Genomic DNA, 17,653 nt, shown 5'->3' with positions numbered 1-17,653 from the left:
TTGCTATCTTCTGAGTTAAATCTCCTTGTAAATTCTTCGAAATAGCCAATTCTCTAACCAAATCAGAAGTTACACAAATAAATAATTAATATTTGAAACTAAGATTACCTAGTTAAATAAAAAATCACAAAATTGTCGGCCATTTAGGCTTAATGTGTTGGCGAATCAGGGAATTACAATCCCAATTCCTGGGTAATCGGTACCATGTGGCAACATCGGCCCAATCCGGCCCATCATGGCGGTTGTTTACTATTTTGTTTATTAAGCAGTTAATTTCGTTTGAGATTGTTTACAGGAAATAATCATTGTTTTATCACAAGAATTGGTGCAAAATTTTGTAGTGCGTGGTTGCGGTAGTACGTGGTGTCCTGGAAGTGACATAAGATTCCACGCGTAAGTGTTTATTTCGTGATTTCCGACATTGGATCATTGTAAACATTTTTCACATTTTTTACAGTAATTTCTTCCTAAAACGTTTTACCAGTAATTACACTTATCATTTTTAATGATACCTATGTCAAGAAATAAAGATTTTACATTGGTTTCATTGAATTTGAGCAATTTTATATTTTTTGTTTATTTAGAAAGAGCGAGTCTGCCCACAGAGAGCGAGATAGTGATACTTAGTTTGTGCTTCAAGTAGGTATTCGGAGTGTGGCCTCCATTTTTATCTGTAGCTTCATGGGTAGGAATAGTCAGTGGACGCATAGAGCAAAGTAATATGGAGTGGACGTATCTGTGGATAGACCATTACTATGGATCGGGCATGCCTAAAAATAAACGTGCTTGACTGGGTTTTTGCATGGTTGTATGAATTTACTAAGCTGATCGAGTTAATTGCTCACCACTTTTGCTGTTTTTAGGAAAAATAAATTATTCATTAATTATAATATTATTTTCCCTATTACAAATTTTACCGCGTTGGGATGCATGGGGCGAACGTAGGGAGGTGTGTGGGTTAATGCAAGGGGCAAAAGTTGCATTCAAGTGAGGTGCGCGTTAAATCGATAGTGTTGTATCGAGCACGTTTATTTTAAAGGTATGCCCGGTCCATACGTCAATGGTGACAATCAGCTGGCTGTCAGTCATGTCAAATCACTGGTGGGTGCCAGCATAGAGAAAAGTAATGCCAGTTTGCGACTTGTGAGGAGAAAAAAATTGGTAATTCCTCACCTCCAGTTCGCGAAATATGAATTGAATAAGAGCAATAATTTATTAGTAGCCATGGAAAACGAAGAAAGACTACAGCGGATAAAGGGTACCTATTACAAACAATTTTACTCTGTTAATTTCGCACGAATGTTCATTCATACTTATTTTATTTACTTTAATAACTAATTAAAATAATTGTTATAGCTGGGGCATTCTTAGCATCAATTGCTGGTATATCTGCAGTAGTTGGATTCAGCACTACCCTTTCAGCTGCTAAGAAAACTGATCCAAAATTTTTCAGTAAAGGTAAACAAGAAATGAATTATTGCCTATGTACTAAAATGAAAAAAATATCGTATACTATTTAGTTTTATTAATGTAAACAAGCCCTAGATTACAAAGTATTATCGTTTTTACCTAACAGGCTTACATGGTGGTGCGGATTTAGCAGATGCTGGTGCTATACTTGCACTAAGAGCCCTTGGTTGGGGCACTTTATATGCTATTGCAGGAACCTCGTGTATGTGCTATGGAATATACAAGTTATCTGGTGCTAAAAATGTATGTTTGTATGATTTTTCTCTTCAATAACATCATAACTCTCAAATTGCTATGAGAGCCTAGGTGCGGGTGGCTAAACTCTGTAACTGTATTCTATTTCAAAACTGATCCTTACCTCTTCATAGTGAGAAGTTAATAATTAGGCTGTACTGTCATGGCCTCAATTTGCTACCCGATCAATTTTATTACAGAGCTGTTCATAATTACATTATAATGTTTGTAGTATGTATTTATAATTGTTTATTTTAATTATTCAACTTGTTTCTAGCTCAAAGACTTCAGAATAAAAATGGGAAACTTATTACCTGCATTACCAAAGAACAATCCACCTCAATCAAGGACAGAATTTAGCGGATTAAATGATTTGCTAACTTATATATCAGAAGACTATGGAAAGAAGAAAGGCACATAATGAAAAGATAGTTTATTGTTGATGTGTATAAATATTAATAGTAAAATAAACAATTTTAGTTACTTAAATCTTGTTTTATCAGGTATTCTTCCTTATAAGCAGGGCCTGCATTGCAGCTAGCTTTGCAGGTATATATTGCTAATATTCCCCAGTCAATGCTGTTAAAATCAATTCCTACATTTATAAAATTGAGGAGTTGTGGCATTATCTGAAACAAAATAGGAATACATTGTCACTTTATTCAATAAAATCCATCACAATCATCCATGAAAAAAGAATGGTACTTTACTTGAAATTCAAATTGTCGCTCTCCATCACAAAACTGGCAGTTGGGTATTTGTATAACATTCTCTGTGTTTCCTGTTATCCACAATGGAGTTCCGCCTCTGTCATATCTTAGTACTTGCTCTGGGTGTCTCGCTATCCTTTTGTTAAACTTGTTAAAGACTTTATCTTCTGGCACTTTACCAGAGTATTGTTCTAGTTCATCTTCACTTATGTTACTAAGAGTTCCAGCCCGTTTTTCTTCCATCATTTTCCTCAATTTATCCATTTCTTTGTCTACATCAACATCAGAAACTTCTGCCTATAGAATTAATAATTTGCAATATTAGAATGCACCATTACTTAGTTCTACTACCATTTTAATATCTACTAATATTTTATATCACTACATTTAATATTTTTAAGAACATTTTTTTTTTCAAAACCTATTACCTCATCTTCTTCATCCACAGCCAAGTCCCATTCTTTAAACAATACTGACTTGCCGGCTTCTGTTACGGTGAAATAAGGTAACTTTATTGTTTCCTGTAAATAATAGGATTGGTGTTGTAAACAAAATTACACAATGTAAATACATAGTACCTACACTTCACTACTTGAAGTCGGACGACCTCTAGATGATAATAATGAATGAATGGGAGATCATACACTTACATTCTAAATGCCTTTGGCTGAAATGGTGATGATTTTAATTACCTGCTGTTGACATGTTCCTTTATGACCTTTTTGCCAATCTAACACTTGATGCTTCCTGCTACAGTAGTAGCTTTTCTTACACTTAGAACAGTGTGAAGGACCCTTTGCACCACATACATCACATAGTTTAGGATATTTATCCATGGGAAATTCCTGCAAGTACAGTAGTATCTTTTTTAATAAGTCACATCTATTTACAATTAATTTACAGTGAACTTTTACATTTCCTTAATGATTTTCAGTTGCTTTTTACTTACCTCTTCTATGTTCTCATCATATGGTTCAAATGCATAAAAATCATTTTTCCTCTCAAGTTGACAACGAAGTACTACAAAGTTTTCAGAACTATTCGTCCTACAACAAGATCCATTTCTGCATATGAAAATAAATATTGTGCGATGAAAAGTGTCATACCGTTCTTCATATGGTGCATAAATCTGTAAATATATTAATTACATTAATTAGCTTAGCTTCACTGAGCTTGGTCATAGGTACAAAAGTTAAAACAATAAAATTTTACCTGGCACAGAAAAATAAGAGGATCACTACATTTTTTACAAGTTAACTGAGAAGGATTGGGTAAATTTTGCAGATCTAACCAAGCCGGTTTGCCTCCTACTTTACTAGGAAAGAATTTTGGATGTAATTGCCAGCTGTTTTTTTCCTCTAAAAATCCAATATCTACTTTATTATTTTCTGCCATATCTATTGTACAACAAACACATATATAGTTGTAGATAATAAGTACTTGAACTATTATTTAAATCTCTAACCCACATTAAGAGAAAAATACTGTGAACAACATGATTCAATCAAAGTTAAACCAAAAATAAGATTTATAACCTCAAAATGCGCATGTTAGATTGTGTTAGATAAGCTGTCACAATTTTGACAGATGTTTTAAACTTTTTTTACAGCTCCTAGTAGGGACGGGGCATAGTGTTAATCGATTAGTACGGTAATCAATCGATTTAGTATTATTTGATTTTCGAATCGGTAGTTCACTGCTGCTATTTTGTGGCTCCACCTTGCTTCCCTAGTGGGAAACGAGGAACGAGGCGGCGGCGGCAGCTAGGGATGGGTAGTGGGTAAAAACCATGAAGCTAAAGATAAAAATGGAGGCCAGACTTAGAATACCTACTTGAAGCACAACCTATGTATCACTATCTCGCTCTCTGTGGGCAGGCTCTCTCTTTCTAAGTAGGGTAACCTTTTATTTATTTTTCTCAGGACGACAAAGACTGATTTACGTTTAAACAGTGTGTCTTGATAAAGTGCACTTAANGCACTCTCACAGCCGGACCCTTACATTCGCAACTATGCGAGAGCAAATCGCGGTAATAATTTTCCTGCAACTTCACGGCGGATATTTTCTTACAGAACCTGAATTATTTAAGGATAGTTTTGCTGTAAACTTTTGACTTGAGATATCCCCACAAGAAAAAGTCGCATGGTGTGAGATCTGATGACCGAGGCGGCTAGAAAAAATAGTCCTCAGTGTCTCCTTCGAGGTACTCTCCGTGTGTGGTGAGACACCTTCTTGCTGTGAAGCAAGACACATCGACCAGTGACTCATGGCGTATTTCAAATCCGCATTAGACTCTATTTTGAAACAATTAAACTTATTGAAAACTCTTTGATTTTATTTGTATTCAATTTTGAACTTGGAAAATTTTCGCTGGACACCCTTTACAATGTAACCTCACTTCAAAACTTCAAAAGAGTGTGACAATACCGCGTCCGTTCAAGTCTGATTGGAACCATGAGTGCATCAGATTCACTCCCGAAGATATCGGAACGATAAACGTCACCATCTTATTCACGTATTTCTGATATTCGGTTTGGCCGAAGCTTCGGCTGGTTTTTGGCCGAAAACGAAAATATGGCCGAATGTCCATTTTTTGGCCGAAAATGGCCGAAAACGAAAACGAATATTCGGTCGGTCACTAGTTTTTATTGGGTTTTTACCCGGGTGGAAACCCATCTCTAGCGGCAGCAGGCAGATATTTATCATCTCCATTTTTTTTTACACTGCACCATCACCACCAAACAGAGAGCAGAGTTATTTCTGCTCTCTGCCACCAAATTACCACCATCTAGTCCGATAGTTGTAATTAGCTTGTACTAGTATGGATGGGTACTACTACTAGACAACTTCGTTTGGCTATAATACCTATATCTTGCTGAGTTAATAAAACACATTTCTCCTCTCAGCTTTGGTGGAAAGGAATCGACTTGTTTGTATTTGGTAACAGGATCGAACACGAACTCCTGCAGTGAGATTAGGACCATTGCGTGCACTGTAGTGGGCAAGCCACTTGCCTATTATAAAAATTTAAATTAAATTTATTAATTCAATAAATAAAATGGTGCCAAAACTATATTTAAAAAAAGTGTGACTCGTGCCGTTTTCGAAATGACGAGTTCAATTATAGTCGGTTCGATTCCCGGGTGTAGCAAATCCTGAGCTTGAGTACTCAGGCGTTTCCACTTGAGCGACCAAATGAGCTGCTTTTCGCCTGACCATGCTCAAGTGGAAAGTTAACTAGAGCCACAGACTAGAGCAGTGGCGGCGTAGTAGCATGGCTTGGCACCCGGGGCGATCAATCCCCCCCCCCCCCCCTCGGGACTATGGCACCCCAGAATTTTCGGGTTACCGATTCGAAAATGAAAGATGTACGAATCAGCTATAATGATACCAAACGTACCGCCCCCCCCCTTACGCCGCTACTGAACTAGAGACTTCCCTGGCAAAGACGTAGCTTTGTAGCTGCTACCAAACCAACTCGCATATTGAATATTGGTGTGAAGGTAAACCTAGCTCTTTTATAACAGTCATAGGGGTTGTTGCCGAGGAGCATTAAGTCTTTTATGCTGCTTCCGACTTACGCATGTATCGCAGTCGCTACAAACGCGCGTCGACGTCGCGCAACGTTATGCACAAGCCCGAGTCATTTGCATTGATAGTGAAATGGGAAAGGAAAAAAAATGGCCAAATATCATATATTTTCACTTTATTTTGTCCTATACTTAATCAATAACTCGAACCAAACTAAAAAAAATCCTCTAATTCCTAAAGCCAAACTGAACTGCCCAACTACTTTGGCCACAAGGAATGATAAATCCTCGAAGATTTAAAAAAAAATTCTACATCTGTATTTTATTACAAGTAAAAAATCAAAATCAAAATTCATTTATTTGCTTGATAAGCGGTATAGCTTGATAGTTTTATAATTATTTTAGGTAATGTACAGAATAATCCTACTCCTATTAATATTATAGATGCGAAACTTTGGATGTTTGTTACTCTTTCACGCAAAAACTACTGAACGGATTTTGATGAAACCTTACAGTATTATTCTTTATAACCCAGAATAACATAGGCTATATTTATGACGATCTGTGACAAAATAAATTTCACGCGGGTGAAGCCGCGGGCAAAAGCTAGTGAAAAATAACTTTGGACATCATATTGAGTCAAATTGCTATATTTCCATATAATTCAATTAGGTTTTTTAAGTAAAAACATTAAAATTCGCGATATGGGTCACATACATGTTATACAGTGTAGAGAAATTATGGACAAAACAGTTCGTGTAAGTTATATTAGCTTCCAATAACAAAAAAATAGAAATATTAAAGATGAAAAACATGGTATTTTGTAAAGAAATTAAGACTTAGACTACGAGTATTTAACAAAATTTCTTGTGACCAAACTAGTTTAGCAAATCGGTTTGGCTTTAAGGAATAGAGGACAAAAAGTATAACAAAAAGAAAGATAGTCACGTATTTAATTTACTTTCAATTTGTTGAAGTTATTTATACATGAGTAAAATTTTAAAACTTTACATTATTTTATAAAATACAGTTTAATATACATTAATAGCATTAACTAGTATTTACAAGTCCATGAAACAACTATACACTTTTATTAAATTATTAATAATTTAATAGACATGGTATATGGACAGGCAACAGTTTTAACACTCATTCCGTTTGAATTTTTTGTTGGATTCATTCATAACATCATCAAGTTTGTTTACTCTTCTTGACTTCAGAAATGAACTACTATCACTTTCACTAACAGTTTGTCGAATACAGTTTAAGCTGGTGACATTTTGATTGTGAACACCATGTTTTTTATCACTCAAAGTTTTATTATGCTTATTAACTATTAACGTATTTTGAATGTCTTTCACCAATTCACTTGTGGGGAATTTTATTGGTATTAATATTTGATTTTCATTATCACCCTTTTTGATGAACTCTGGCTTTATTTGCACCATAGATCTATTTTCAGCATCACTTGACAGTCTGATAGTTTTCCGCAAATGGATCGTATCAGAGGAATCAGCAAAGTTACGCTTTACTAATATATCACCAGTAGATATTTGCTTCACAAATGTAAGTGTTGGCACTTCAGTTTCTTTTCCATCACTTTTATGAGATTTACTTGAACTTCCTTTATCACCATCTGATCCCTCATCTTGCTGATCTTCAGTTTCAATTAATTTACCTGAAAAATAATAATTGTTTAGAAGGTAAAATAATTATAAGAAAAAATTAACATATGGTAAATTAATTACATAAGATGAAATTCATACCATTTAACGTAGGGAATGTTATATCAGGTAAGGTCAAATGCGAATCTGGATTATATCTATGCATCAGGGCTTTAAGTAAATTTGAGATCTCTTCTCGCTTTCGCGTTACTATTATTTCATCAAACCAGTTAGCCAGCTGTTTAATGGGAAGAGCATAATCCATGATAGGGTCCTGCAAAAAAAAAATGTGCCAAAGATAAATATGTAATATGATTGCTAACAATAATTAGTAAACTTATTACTTGGGCATATAGTACAAACCTTGAAGAAGTGTTCAACATATTGCAACAAGTATAGGCCACAATCAGTGAAATTGTTTTGTTGGGGAATTTTAGGGCAGCTTCCTTTCATGTTATCTTTGTTAAAAACTTTACTTTGGGAAACCTGCAAAAAGAAGTAATAGGTATTTGTGTAATTATGAGTAATCAACAAACAAATAACAAAGAGAATAGTTCAAGAAAATTACAGACAATAATAAAAAAAGTACAGTCGCGGAATGAAAAGGTTCGTCACCTTAGTGTCGGTTTTCGCTTGTACTAGGTACTGTAAGAGTCAAACCTGCCAACCTAACAGTGCAAGAAACAGTGCTGCTAACATTTAAATAAATATGACGTTTGCTAACGAATACGGTTTTGCTTGTTTATTTTTCTATCCCATCAGTGCAATGCAATGATGACATTGACCAATTGACAATAGTTTTTTTTTATTTAAAAGAAATAATAATGGCAGGTTGAACCAACAAGAAGGTTTTAGTTTATCAATCATAATAATCTTCTTGACAAGATAAATTGTCAAACAACTTTGATCTGAATAATTTTGAACTTTACTGACGAACAGTTAAAGATTATTTTCTCTAACTCGAGATTATTCTGTAACATAGTTTCAAAAGGTAATATATGCTCGCGATTCGTTGAAGGAATCAATTTGAAAACTGACGAACCTTTTCATTCCGTGACTGTACATAGTGAAAGAATACAGTTTTTCTTTTACCTTTGCCTGAAACTCGCAAGTTAGATAGTCGCGTAATGTTGCGACTACTCTGGATCTTGAGGCACCAGCCAATGAGTCAAAAATAAGTATGCAAGGTCTGGGAACAAGGAAAAAAATTAGTTAATACACCAAATTCATTGCTTTTGTTTCATTAGCACAATTTGATTTTCAACAGAGGGTTTAGTATGAGTTTACATCCACTAGTGACTGTGTAAAAAAAAAGAAATTAAATGTGTCGGATTGTACAACGACCCTAGNGACCCTATCGGATACTTTCAAGAACTAAAATCTTCCATCGATTTTTTGACGCGCTCACTAGTAACGATGTTTGATGTAAACTCACACTAAGCCCTCAGGAAGCTACTTACTGTTTTATAGGTTCTGTTTTTCCAATAACCTGCACTTCAGGTTTCTTCTCAACAACAGTTTTTTCAGGTTCTTCTTCATCAGAGTCGCATTGCATGTCTAAATCACTTTCCTAAAAAGGTATTTTCAGTTAGTTTTTGGTTCATATCTTAGCAACAGCAGACAGCAGCTGTCCGTATTATAAAGGGGAATTTCAAAGGATGACTAATTTTGAGGTGAATATGAATGTTAAATAAACCAGAATTACACCCTTTGAGCTTCTCTTTGAATGTATGTGGCCTTGGGTATTATATTTACCTCTGCTTCTGCTTCATCTCGTTCGCTAAGGTTATCTGAGTCACAACTTAATGTAAGTTGTTCCTGTTTTGTCAATGGTGTAATTGTTGTGTTACCTATCTGCATAGATGACCGGCGCTCTGTAAATGAACAAAATTTATGTAACAAGTGACTGATTCAGACTACAATACAAACATAATATAAAATTATAATTACCACGCTTTTTTATTTCTTGAGGCGTAACAGTACGATTGTCGATCATACTTCGACAACCATCAAGACTTGGGAAGCAAATTATTGCCACAAACCAGTGACAATTTTCATTAATAGGAACTACTATATAGTCTTTATCAAATATGTTGACATTCTTTGTCCAAGTTTTGACTCTTGCATGCCGTTTCTGAGCTGCTGTTAGATTGCTGTCCCATTCTAGAGGATTGGAACTTTTATTCACTTTACTCGGCTTTGTAGTGAGCCTTTTGTAGAAGAATGTGCTAAATATATGAGTCTTTTCTCTCTGACTTTGTGTTAGAACATCATGTACCAAATGTTTTAAATAAAAATCAATAATAACATCGTTTAAAAACTGATCTTGAGCTAGGCACATATAGTCTTCAGTATTTATGGGAATGCCACCCTTACCAGGGGGGTATATTAGAATTTGTCTGATTTCTGCAGGATTGGAGCTGTAATAAAAATTACAATTATAGTAAACCAGGATTCTTAGGAAGTATGAATATTATACTTGGCAAGTTGACAATAAAGTAATTTTGATAATGGCTATCAGTAAATTAAGATTATTACCTTTTAGCTCCAGATGCACTGGAAGCACTGAGTGATCTTGTAGTCATTTTCGTGACACTACTGCTTTCTTTAGGACATGTCCTAACTAAGATTTCATTTGCTTCTCGAGCGTTTAGTTCGTCCATTACTTTACCAAATAGTGATTTGAAGGCCACTTTTGCTTCCTCTGTTATATTCTCAGGCAATAGTGTTATTCGTTTGAAAGGATCTATTTTAGACATGGGATTGTAATATGGACCTGTTGAAAACAAAATAAAATTACAAATTTGTTCTCATGAAAACTTTATGTTAAACATAAATTCAAATATTTCATATTTACCTGACTCTTCTGACATATCAAGAGCTTTTCTAATGTACGCTCCGCACTTGCTCATTGTATACAAAAAAATCACAGGTAGTCCTTTTCCGAAATGAACAAGTATTCTTACAACTTCTTTCAATTGTATTTGGAGAGCCACATCTTTCGATTCATTTTTCAATGATGGTGCAACAATTTTTATCCCTTTACATGATATGTATACCTGAAATATTATTGCATAATAATTAAGCAAAGCTTGTATTACAAATACAGGAATAAGATTAATTAACTAGGTACTATCGGCCAAAGTTCCAGCAACCCATTTCAGGTCATGTCATCTCGTTCTATTGCAAAGAATCACCATTTATAAGAGCAAGAGAAGACAGAAATGGGTAGCTGGAACTGTGGCCAATAGTGCTTTCTTCCAATAGGTACATTTGAAGATGTGTATGTGTGAATCAAAACCGTGAAAAGCATGCAAAGTAGATTAGTTCATAACTACTGCATAATATAATTTTTTCTTGTATGAATGTTGTTACTTGTTCAATATTTCATTTCTTGTCTTTAAAATAAACAAAATTATAAATGTGTTGGTATTTTAAACAAATACAAAATTACGCATACTTTGAAGTGATTTATGTATAAAGATAACATACCTTTTCTTTTGGAGAGTATCTGTAAGAGCCTATTCTTATTGTTCTGCAGTTGAGTGAAGTGAGAATGGGCTGAATAATTTCATCTCTGCTGCCATCTAATGAAATACAAAAACAAAACTGTAATTTTTTTTCATATTATTTGAAGTTATTGGCAGATATATTTGCTTTCAAAATTTAGACCACTGTCGGGTGGTGACCATGACATGACGATCTATCTGCACCAGGAGCATGCTTTTTTCTCATGATTAGTACAACTACATCTCTTGTATTGTTACAAGGAATCATGTTTAGAGTGTTAAAACTAGTTGAAAGGAGTATATTAGGAAGGTTTACATTAAGAAAATTAAATGGTCAAGAAAATATTGCGGATAATCAATAAAACAATGAAATCAGAAAGATTTATGCGTCGGACAGGTTCACACCGAGTACCAAATGAAAAACCGGTCTACTCCTAAATAGCAATATATCTATGTAACAGTTACCTTTATTTCCACCAAAACTATCTTTGTACATTTTGTAAACTTTTACTTAGAATCTGGCAAAAGTAAAATTGATAAATCGCAAAACCACGAGAACCATTGCGACGACATGAGCACAGACAACAAGATGTCTTCTGAAATGTCAGATTGTCAGCCATTTTTTTTTTGGGAAACTCGATTGATAGTGACGTGCGTACAAATAGAATCGATTATCTCCGATTTCATAATCATAAAAATATTATTTTTTGCCAAGCATTAATTATGCTTATTCGATGTTTCTATTCGAATTAAAAAAGCTAATATAAATTTTAAAAAATAATGCGGTATCAAGTTATTAAATAAAATTAAATCTCTAATGGAATGGAATTATTAATTGAATCTATCGATACTAAAAATCGATTAATAAAAATAAAACAAGCTATTTCTCTTCTTATGGCCGATTATACGATTCATTTAGTGATAAAAAGTGGCCATAACCCTAAAGGGAGTCTCCATTTGTTTTATAATACTAGCTTTTTTTACGAAAGATCAAAAATGTAAACAACTTTTTTTTTAAAACGATTCCAAATCGATTTTAGTGATGTGCGCAGGTAGATTTTAAGATCAAAAATGTAAATAATGATTTTTTTTAAAACGATTCCGAATCGATTTTAGTGATGTGCGCAGGTAGATTTTAAGATCAAAAATGTACATTTTTTTGTTCAATTGAATGTATCGATTTATTTAATCGAATATTTTTAATACGATATCTGTTATAAATAATGACCATAACCATTGAGCTTTGACTGTAACGTCTCCTCTGCGATTTTAATCTCGTTTTTATGTTTTACGGCTTTGGGTGCAAGCCCTTTAGTCAAAAACAAAATCAGATCAATAAATGGCGCAAGTACTATAGTTCCAAAATATTGAACTGTCCTATCCATGACATTGACAGCGGGGCGCCACCGTCTATACCGGATCGCTGGTTCCGATTTTTGCCATGTTAGAAACCATATAGTTGAACGATGGTAGCGCCCCCCTGTCATTGAGTTTGGTGGGATAGTTCAGCGTGGGTCATCTATATCGGCAACAGTGTTAACTGCCCATTGCCAGTCATGTCATCTCGTTCTATCGCAAAGAATCACCTTTTGATTAGAGCGAGAGCAAAAACGGAAATGGATAGTTAACAGTGTGGCCGTGTGTATTGTACACTATGCGGGAGTAGTGTAAACACCATCTCGGTTAGTTTCTCCTTCCCCCAACCGTCCGTCGCCCATACTTCGGTGTGCGGGCTAGCGCTGACCCGGCTATGCCTATAGCTAAACAAGGATCATAATTCCTGATGGAATGAATCGAACAAAAATGCTTGTTTGCGGTTACTCGTCTCGTTTTTCGTCAACATAGTACTTTACATTCATCAGATCCGGCGAACTTTTATATTTATATTTCTTTCTTTCTTTTAAATACACTTTAAACTGTTTTATTCTCGCCGTTTCAAGTCTTCCTTGAACTTTTTCACATTTTTAAATTTCAAGCCAAAATTAGACAAATCGGTCCAGCAACTCGCGAGTTTTAGCGAGACAAAAAGTTTCAGTTACTTAGTTTGAATCAAAAATTAATTCTGATATTTTATCTACCATAATTTTAAACAATTAGTCTTTGAGCCACTTTTAAAATAAAATAATTATATTGATGTTTAATAGAATAGAATTAGATTGGAAAACTGATTTAGGACAGATAATTTTGTAGATTTCGCAAAAATATCTATTTACTAAGAGACGGGATTTATTTAAAATATCAAAGAAGTTGAATTAAATCGTGTTACCACTTACCGTCATGGTCCATTGCGATACCGCTGTCCGGTGTACCACCTTCGATTTCACTGGGAGATGGTTCCTTAATATTTATTGATTGTTCATGCTATAAAAAAGAATTGGTTTTAAAATAATCAAATCAGGTTTGAGTCCGATTTAATATTGGCCGATGTTAACATGGCTGGCTACTTATTAAGTTAGGGTTAGCCTAATTCTTACGAAACGAAAGAAGAGTTAGGGGGCTGGTAAATCTATCAATTAATTTTACCACTGATTCTCTTTTTATGATACTTAGAAAGAGAGTGGAATGTTCAGAAAAAGCAAATGTTGCTAATAAATGATATTGGTATTTTTTTTAGTATGATTGTTGTAAATGCAATTTACCTGATTGCTCAGCATGGAACTATTTGAATCTTCTTCATCTGAACTTAAGGTCAATATGACTGGTTCAGGCTCAGGTTGTTTGCCTCTGGGTTTTCTTACTCGGGTGGTTTTCTTTTCTTGAACAGGCTAAACGAAAAAAATGTTCAGCTCATACTTTAGACATTTTCATAAACATTATCGCAATAATAATAATTTACTTACAGTTTTATTATTAACAGTCTTTACAGTTGTTTTCAACAAGTTAAGCTTTATACCTTCACCACACGGGCTGAAATGAAAAGACAAGTGTTATTATTTGAATGTTATCATAGCAAATGACAGAATACGAAGTAAACAAAATGAACTTACTTTTGTTTTTCTAAAATCGTTTTCTCTGGTTCTTTCTTTTTTTGTTCTACTTTCTTACTTGCTATTGGAACACTTTTCGGCTCTTCTGTAAACACTCGTTTACATCTGAAATTAATTTGTAGATTAAAGCATGTTTGATTTATGGATTAGTTCTCGAGGTAGCAACAGACGGGTGTGGCTGTCACGCCAACCACACCTATTCCGCACCGCTAATTTTTATGAAATAATTTAGTTATAAAAAAATTGATATTTTACCTCTGACATCGATTGAAGTCAAATCCTGTGTAGCCACAGCACTTACATAGCGCCAGCATACCATCGACGTAACGGGGAGGCGGCGACCGCTGCCCAGGAGATTCAGGACTGTTGCCTACTGAAAATTGTGACTGTTATAACTAAGATTTTACCCAGATTAAAGTTCGGCATTAAGTTTCGAACGAATTTTTGACCTGAATACCAGTAGACAAGGTTCAAATTACGGTGTTGGGATTAAAATTGCGGATTTCAAGCTCAGTTCATTTTATATGAATACGCAAACTAATTACGTACCGTTTTCTGGACACATAGACTTCTCGGGAGTTGACATATCACTACTCTGGGGTGTGGGTAATACATTGGGGGAACTTCTACTACTAAGATCACCAATCAGCATCTATAAACAAAAACATTGATTAAACAGCGATTTTAGTGAATTTAAATAGATCTCTAGTTTTATTAGTAACAATCTAAGTAAAATAGAATATAACGTATAAGAATAATAATGGTCATATAAACTTACTGGATGATTTTCTAACATTTCTTCGATTCTGGTTGTAGAGCCAACGGACACAAAATAGTCTATTTCACTACTGGTATTTTGCATACATTGTATATGGGTGTCTTCCGAAAATGGTACATTTACCTGAAAAATAAGAAGGAAGCATTTGATATAAGTTTACCATTATATTGTTTGTACATGACATGAAAAATAAAACAACATACTTGTTCTAGAACTTCCTGAAGGGTACAACTTTCTTTAGGAAGAGTGAACGTTATTAGCCTCTGTTCTCCATTTTGAAGGAAAATTAACATTTTCGCAGACTGAGGTTCTGACTGCTGTTCTGAAGGCCCCGATGAATTTTCATTGTTTTCTAAAACATTTGACATTATAAGTTTGACGTTATTACTTAAATGTCCATTGGATAAGAAAGAATTAACTGATATCAATATGGTTCAGTCAAACCAACGCGATCACACGCGATCAGCTGTCGTGCAGCGATGGCGATGCACGCCGGCTAGTAGGGAATTTAGTGCAAGAACCCCTCCACTTTGGTATAGAAGGCTCATTTTTGCAACAGTGGTTCTTTGGGTGCTCCTGAGTGGATTTCCGTCGGTAGACATCGGGAGCCCCCCCTGTGGTAGCAGGGGGAGGGGGGGCAAGTTTCCTTCCGCCGCGCTTCACTTTAAAGCCCATATCTTCAAAACTATGGGCATTAGGGCAAGTGTGGTATCATATTCGGATAATTAAAGGATGGCGAATTCATTTCTAGAACAAACTTTTTGCCTTTTCATACNTGCTACCACAGGGGGGGCTCCCGATGTCTACCGACGGAAATCCACTCAGGAGCACCCAAAGAACCACTGTTGCAAAAATGAGCCTTCTATACCAAAGTGGAGGGGTCTCCATACAAATCATTGCACTAAATTCCCTACTAGGCTGAAGTTTAGTTTGGCTGAAGCTTTAGAAATGCATCATTTACATACCATGTGGTAGTGTTGGTTGTGTTTGCATAGGTGGTACTCGTTGCACTGGCCTTGGCTGTTCTTTACTTCTCACTAATGTTTGTCTACCAGTTTCCCTGAAAAGAAGACCACACCTATGATAAAAGTATATTTGAAATATTTCTACTAGATCACATAAAAATAATGTATTAAAATTGATAAAAGCAGCCTTGCTGTATAATGAAGACTGAAAAAATGTTGCTTTGTAGGATAACCCACATGATAGAGAATCTTAATGCCTAGACGCAAGTGTTAATTCCAGTGCCAATAAAATAATGAGCAAGCATAATTATCTAGCTTAGTACGAGGGGCTAAAGGGATTATTAGTAATTCGTGCAATACAAATTACAAATGTCAAATATTCTTAAAAAAAGTATAAGCAAACATTTTAGACTTTTAACCTTGACTGCTGTTGCTGTTGTTGCTGCTGCGTGGGCGTCCGCGGCGGTTGCTGCATCCTTTTGAACTCCGCCAGCGTGATCCTTTGCCCGTTCGACAGCGTCACCAACTGCCGCTCCTCCTCCAGGGAGTCGGGCTCCAACAGCATCTGGCTGAGCGTCTGCGGGTGCTGCTGCAAGTGAGGCTGCTCGTACGTCACTTGCTGCTGGTACCCGTGTTGCGGCGCGTACGTCATTTGCTGGTGTTGCTGACTCACGGTGCCAGGATTGTGATTCTGTCGCATCGGCGGAGGCGGCGTGTGGAACTGCTGAGGACTACCCATGTTTTCGTTCACAGAGTGCTTGGTCAGTATCGCCGCAGTGATACTCTCCTCAAGGTCGTCCATATCGTTGGCGTTATTCGGCTGCACGACGACTTTCTTCACTTGCTGAGGGTGCGGGGAGGAGCGCTGCTGTACAGCGGTGGCGTTCTGCTGGGGCATAGGTCCGTTGTTCTGAGTCTGCATCACAGCTTGCTGCGCTATCTGCGGCTGCATGCTCTGGGTCACGATGGTCCCTTGCTGCGTTATAATACGAGTGGGCTGACCGTGGGATTGATTTTGCTGATTCAGGAGAATTTGTTGCTGTAACGAAAAATATTTATATCAGTATCAACTTTGTAAGAATATAAATAATAAGCAATGTGAATCTTATGGAAAATACCTGATGAGGGGTGAGTTTTAATTGGTTTAATTGTGGTTGGTGACCTTGCTGATGAACCTGCTGATTGATTTGCTGTGCCAGTTGATGTTGAGGTTGCTAAAGAAAATAAATACGATGAAAATGTCTTCAAAATGATTCAAGTATAAATGGTGTTATGTTATGATGAAAATATGTCGCTACTTTCAGAATAACGAGTGTCCCATACAGTAATTTATTTTATCTAAGCATTCACAATGGCACACTAGCCGTTTTGCAATATCGCATCTATAAACTTAATAAATAAATGTCCTGAATGTGTATAGCTTGATTTCAACAAGAAGAACAGGGGGCATAGTGTGAGTTTACGTCACACGCATTCGATATCGACTGCGTAAAAAAGTGACATTAAATGTATGACGGATGTACAGCACCCCTAGCGGAAACTTTCAAGAACTAAAATCTTCATATATTTTTTAACGCGCTCGCTAGCGACGACGTTTGATGTAAACTCACACTAAGCCCTCCATAGAGATATAGAGAAATGCCAACTAATGCGCTCAGTTCGAAACTCAGTGTCGCATTAGAAATTGACACAAACAAAGTAATCGAAATAAGTGCTCATTATCCACTGCGGTATCAGTACTCAACGTTCGAATAATCTTTAGTACTACGCAAGCAATGCAAACTGTTTACATAATGACGTCTGCAG

The 17,653-nt window shown here is 35.7% G+C and overlaps 3 protein-coding genes across 6 annotated transcripts; 1 reads left to right on the top strand and 2 right to left on the bottom strand.

The window, feature by feature from the left end:
• Positions 1–1,129: 1,129 nt before the first annotated feature.
• LOC114354341 (transmembrane protein 242) lies at positions 1,130–2,193 on the top strand. Its single transcript, XM_028306674.1, has 4 exons — positions 1,130–1,258; positions 1,357–1,458; positions 1,577–1,713; positions 1,982–2,193. The coding sequence occupies exons 1-4, from the start codon at positions 1,225–1,227 to the stop codon at positions 2,123–2,125; spliced, it is 417 nt and encodes a 138-aa protein (XP_028162475.1). The 5' UTR covers positions 1,130–1,224; the 3' UTR covers positions 2,126–2,193.
• On the bottom strand, positions 2,123–3,973 carry Zfrp8 (Zinc finger protein RP-8). 3 transcript variants are annotated; one of them, XM_028306672.1, is made up of 7 exons: positions 3,950–3,973; positions 3,627–3,811; positions 3,364–3,543; positions 3,107–3,259; positions 2,843–2,935; positions 2,415–2,711; positions 2,123–2,333 (listed from the first exon to the last, which is right to left on the bottom strand). In XM_028306672.1, the coding sequence occupies exons 2-7, from the start codon at positions 3,807–3,809 to the stop codon at positions 2,181–2,183; spliced, it is 1,059 nt and encodes a 352-aa protein (XP_028162473.1). In that variant the 5' UTR covers positions 3,810–3,811; positions 3,950–3,973; the 3' UTR covers positions 2,123–2,180. The 3 variants fall into 3 exon arrangements, with proteins under 3 accessions (XP_028162473.1, XP_028162474.1, XP_028162472.1); XM_028306673.1 differs by lacking the exon at positions 3,950–3,973 and adding an exon at positions 3,855–3,900 and having other exon boundaries at positions 3,627–3,772; XM_028306671.1 differs by lacking the exon at positions 3,950–3,973 and having other exon boundaries at positions 3,627–3,939.
• A 2,130-nt stretch (positions 3,974–6,103) lies between these two features.
• Positions 6,104–17,061, bottom strand: LOC114354338 (uncharacterized). 2 transcript variants are annotated; one of them, XM_028306667.1, is made up of 21 exons: positions 16,966–17,052; positions 16,267–16,886; positions 15,848–15,942; positions 15,086–15,234; positions 14,883–15,005; positions 14,654–14,756; positions 14,360–14,477; positions 14,105–14,209; positions 13,958–14,024; positions 13,757–13,882; positions 13,391–13,478; positions 11,101–11,195; positions 10,466–10,667; positions 10,147–10,384; positions 9,559–10,028; positions 9,364–9,482; positions 9,069–9,178; positions 8,701–8,797; positions 7,972–8,094; positions 7,711–7,882; positions 6,104–7,622 (listed from the first exon to the last, which is right to left on the bottom strand). In XM_028306667.1, exons 2-21 carry the CDS (start codon positions 16,797–16,799, stop codon positions 7,087–7,089), a joined length of 3,669 nt encoding a protein of 1,222 aa, XP_028162468.1. In that variant the 5' UTR covers positions 16,800–16,886; positions 16,966–17,052; the 3' UTR covers positions 6,104–7,086. The 2 variants fall into 2 exon arrangements, with proteins under 2 accessions (XP_028162468.1, XP_028162469.1); XM_028306668.1 differs by having other exon boundaries at positions 6,729–7,622; positions 14,360–14,474; positions 16,966–17,061.
• Positions 17,062–17,653: the final 592 nt, after the last annotated feature.

The sequence above is a fragment of the Ostrinia furnacalis genome, unplaced genomic scaffold (genome assembly GCF_004193835.3).
Source record: "Ostrinia furnacalis isolate ACB-3 unplaced genomic scaffold, ASM419383v2 OfSCF2040, whole genome shotgun sequence".
Taxonomy (NCBI): Eukaryota; Metazoa; Arthropoda; class Insecta; order Lepidoptera; family Crambidae; genus Ostrinia; species Ostrinia furnacalis.
The sequence above is the reverse complement of the archived record's forward strand: the minus strand, read 5'-3'. Positions and strand labels throughout refer to the sequence as shown.

Coding starts and splice junctions, on each gene's coding strand:
- Zfrp8 (XM_028306672.1), bottom strand. CDS start 3,809: ATGGCAGAAAATAATAAAGTAGATATTGGATTTTTAGAGGAAAAAAAC. Junction 3,260..3,363: donor ATGATGAGAACATAGAAGAG/GTAAGTAAAAAG, acceptor CTGTACTTGCAG/GAATTTCCCATGGATAAATA. Junction 2,936..3,106: donor AAGGAACATGTCAACAGCAG/GTAATTAAAATC, acceptor TATTATTTACAG/GAAACAATAAAGTTACCTTA.
- LOC114354341 (XM_028306674.1), top strand. CDS start 1,225: ATGGAAAACGAAGAAAGACTACAGCGGATAAAGG. Junction 1,259..1,356: donor AAGACTACAGCGGATAAAGG/GTACCTATTACA, acceptor TAATTGTTATAG/CTGGGGCATTCTTAGCATCA. Junction 1,459..1,576: donor TCCAAAATTTTTCAGTAAAG/GTAAACAAGAAA, acceptor TTTACCTAACAG/GCTTACATGGTGGTGCGGAT.
- LOC114354338 (XM_028306667.1), bottom strand. CDS start 16,799: ATGCAGCCGCAGATAGCGCAGCAAGCTGTGATGCAGACTCAGAACAAC. Junction 15,943..16,266: donor CAACAGCAACAGCAGTCAAG/GTTAAAAGTCTA, acceptor TCTTCTTTTCAG/GGAAACTGGTAGACAAACAT. Junction 9,179..9,363: donor GAGATGAAGCAGAAGCAGAG/GTAAATATAATA, acceptor ATACCTTTTTAG/GAAAGTGATTTAGACATGCA.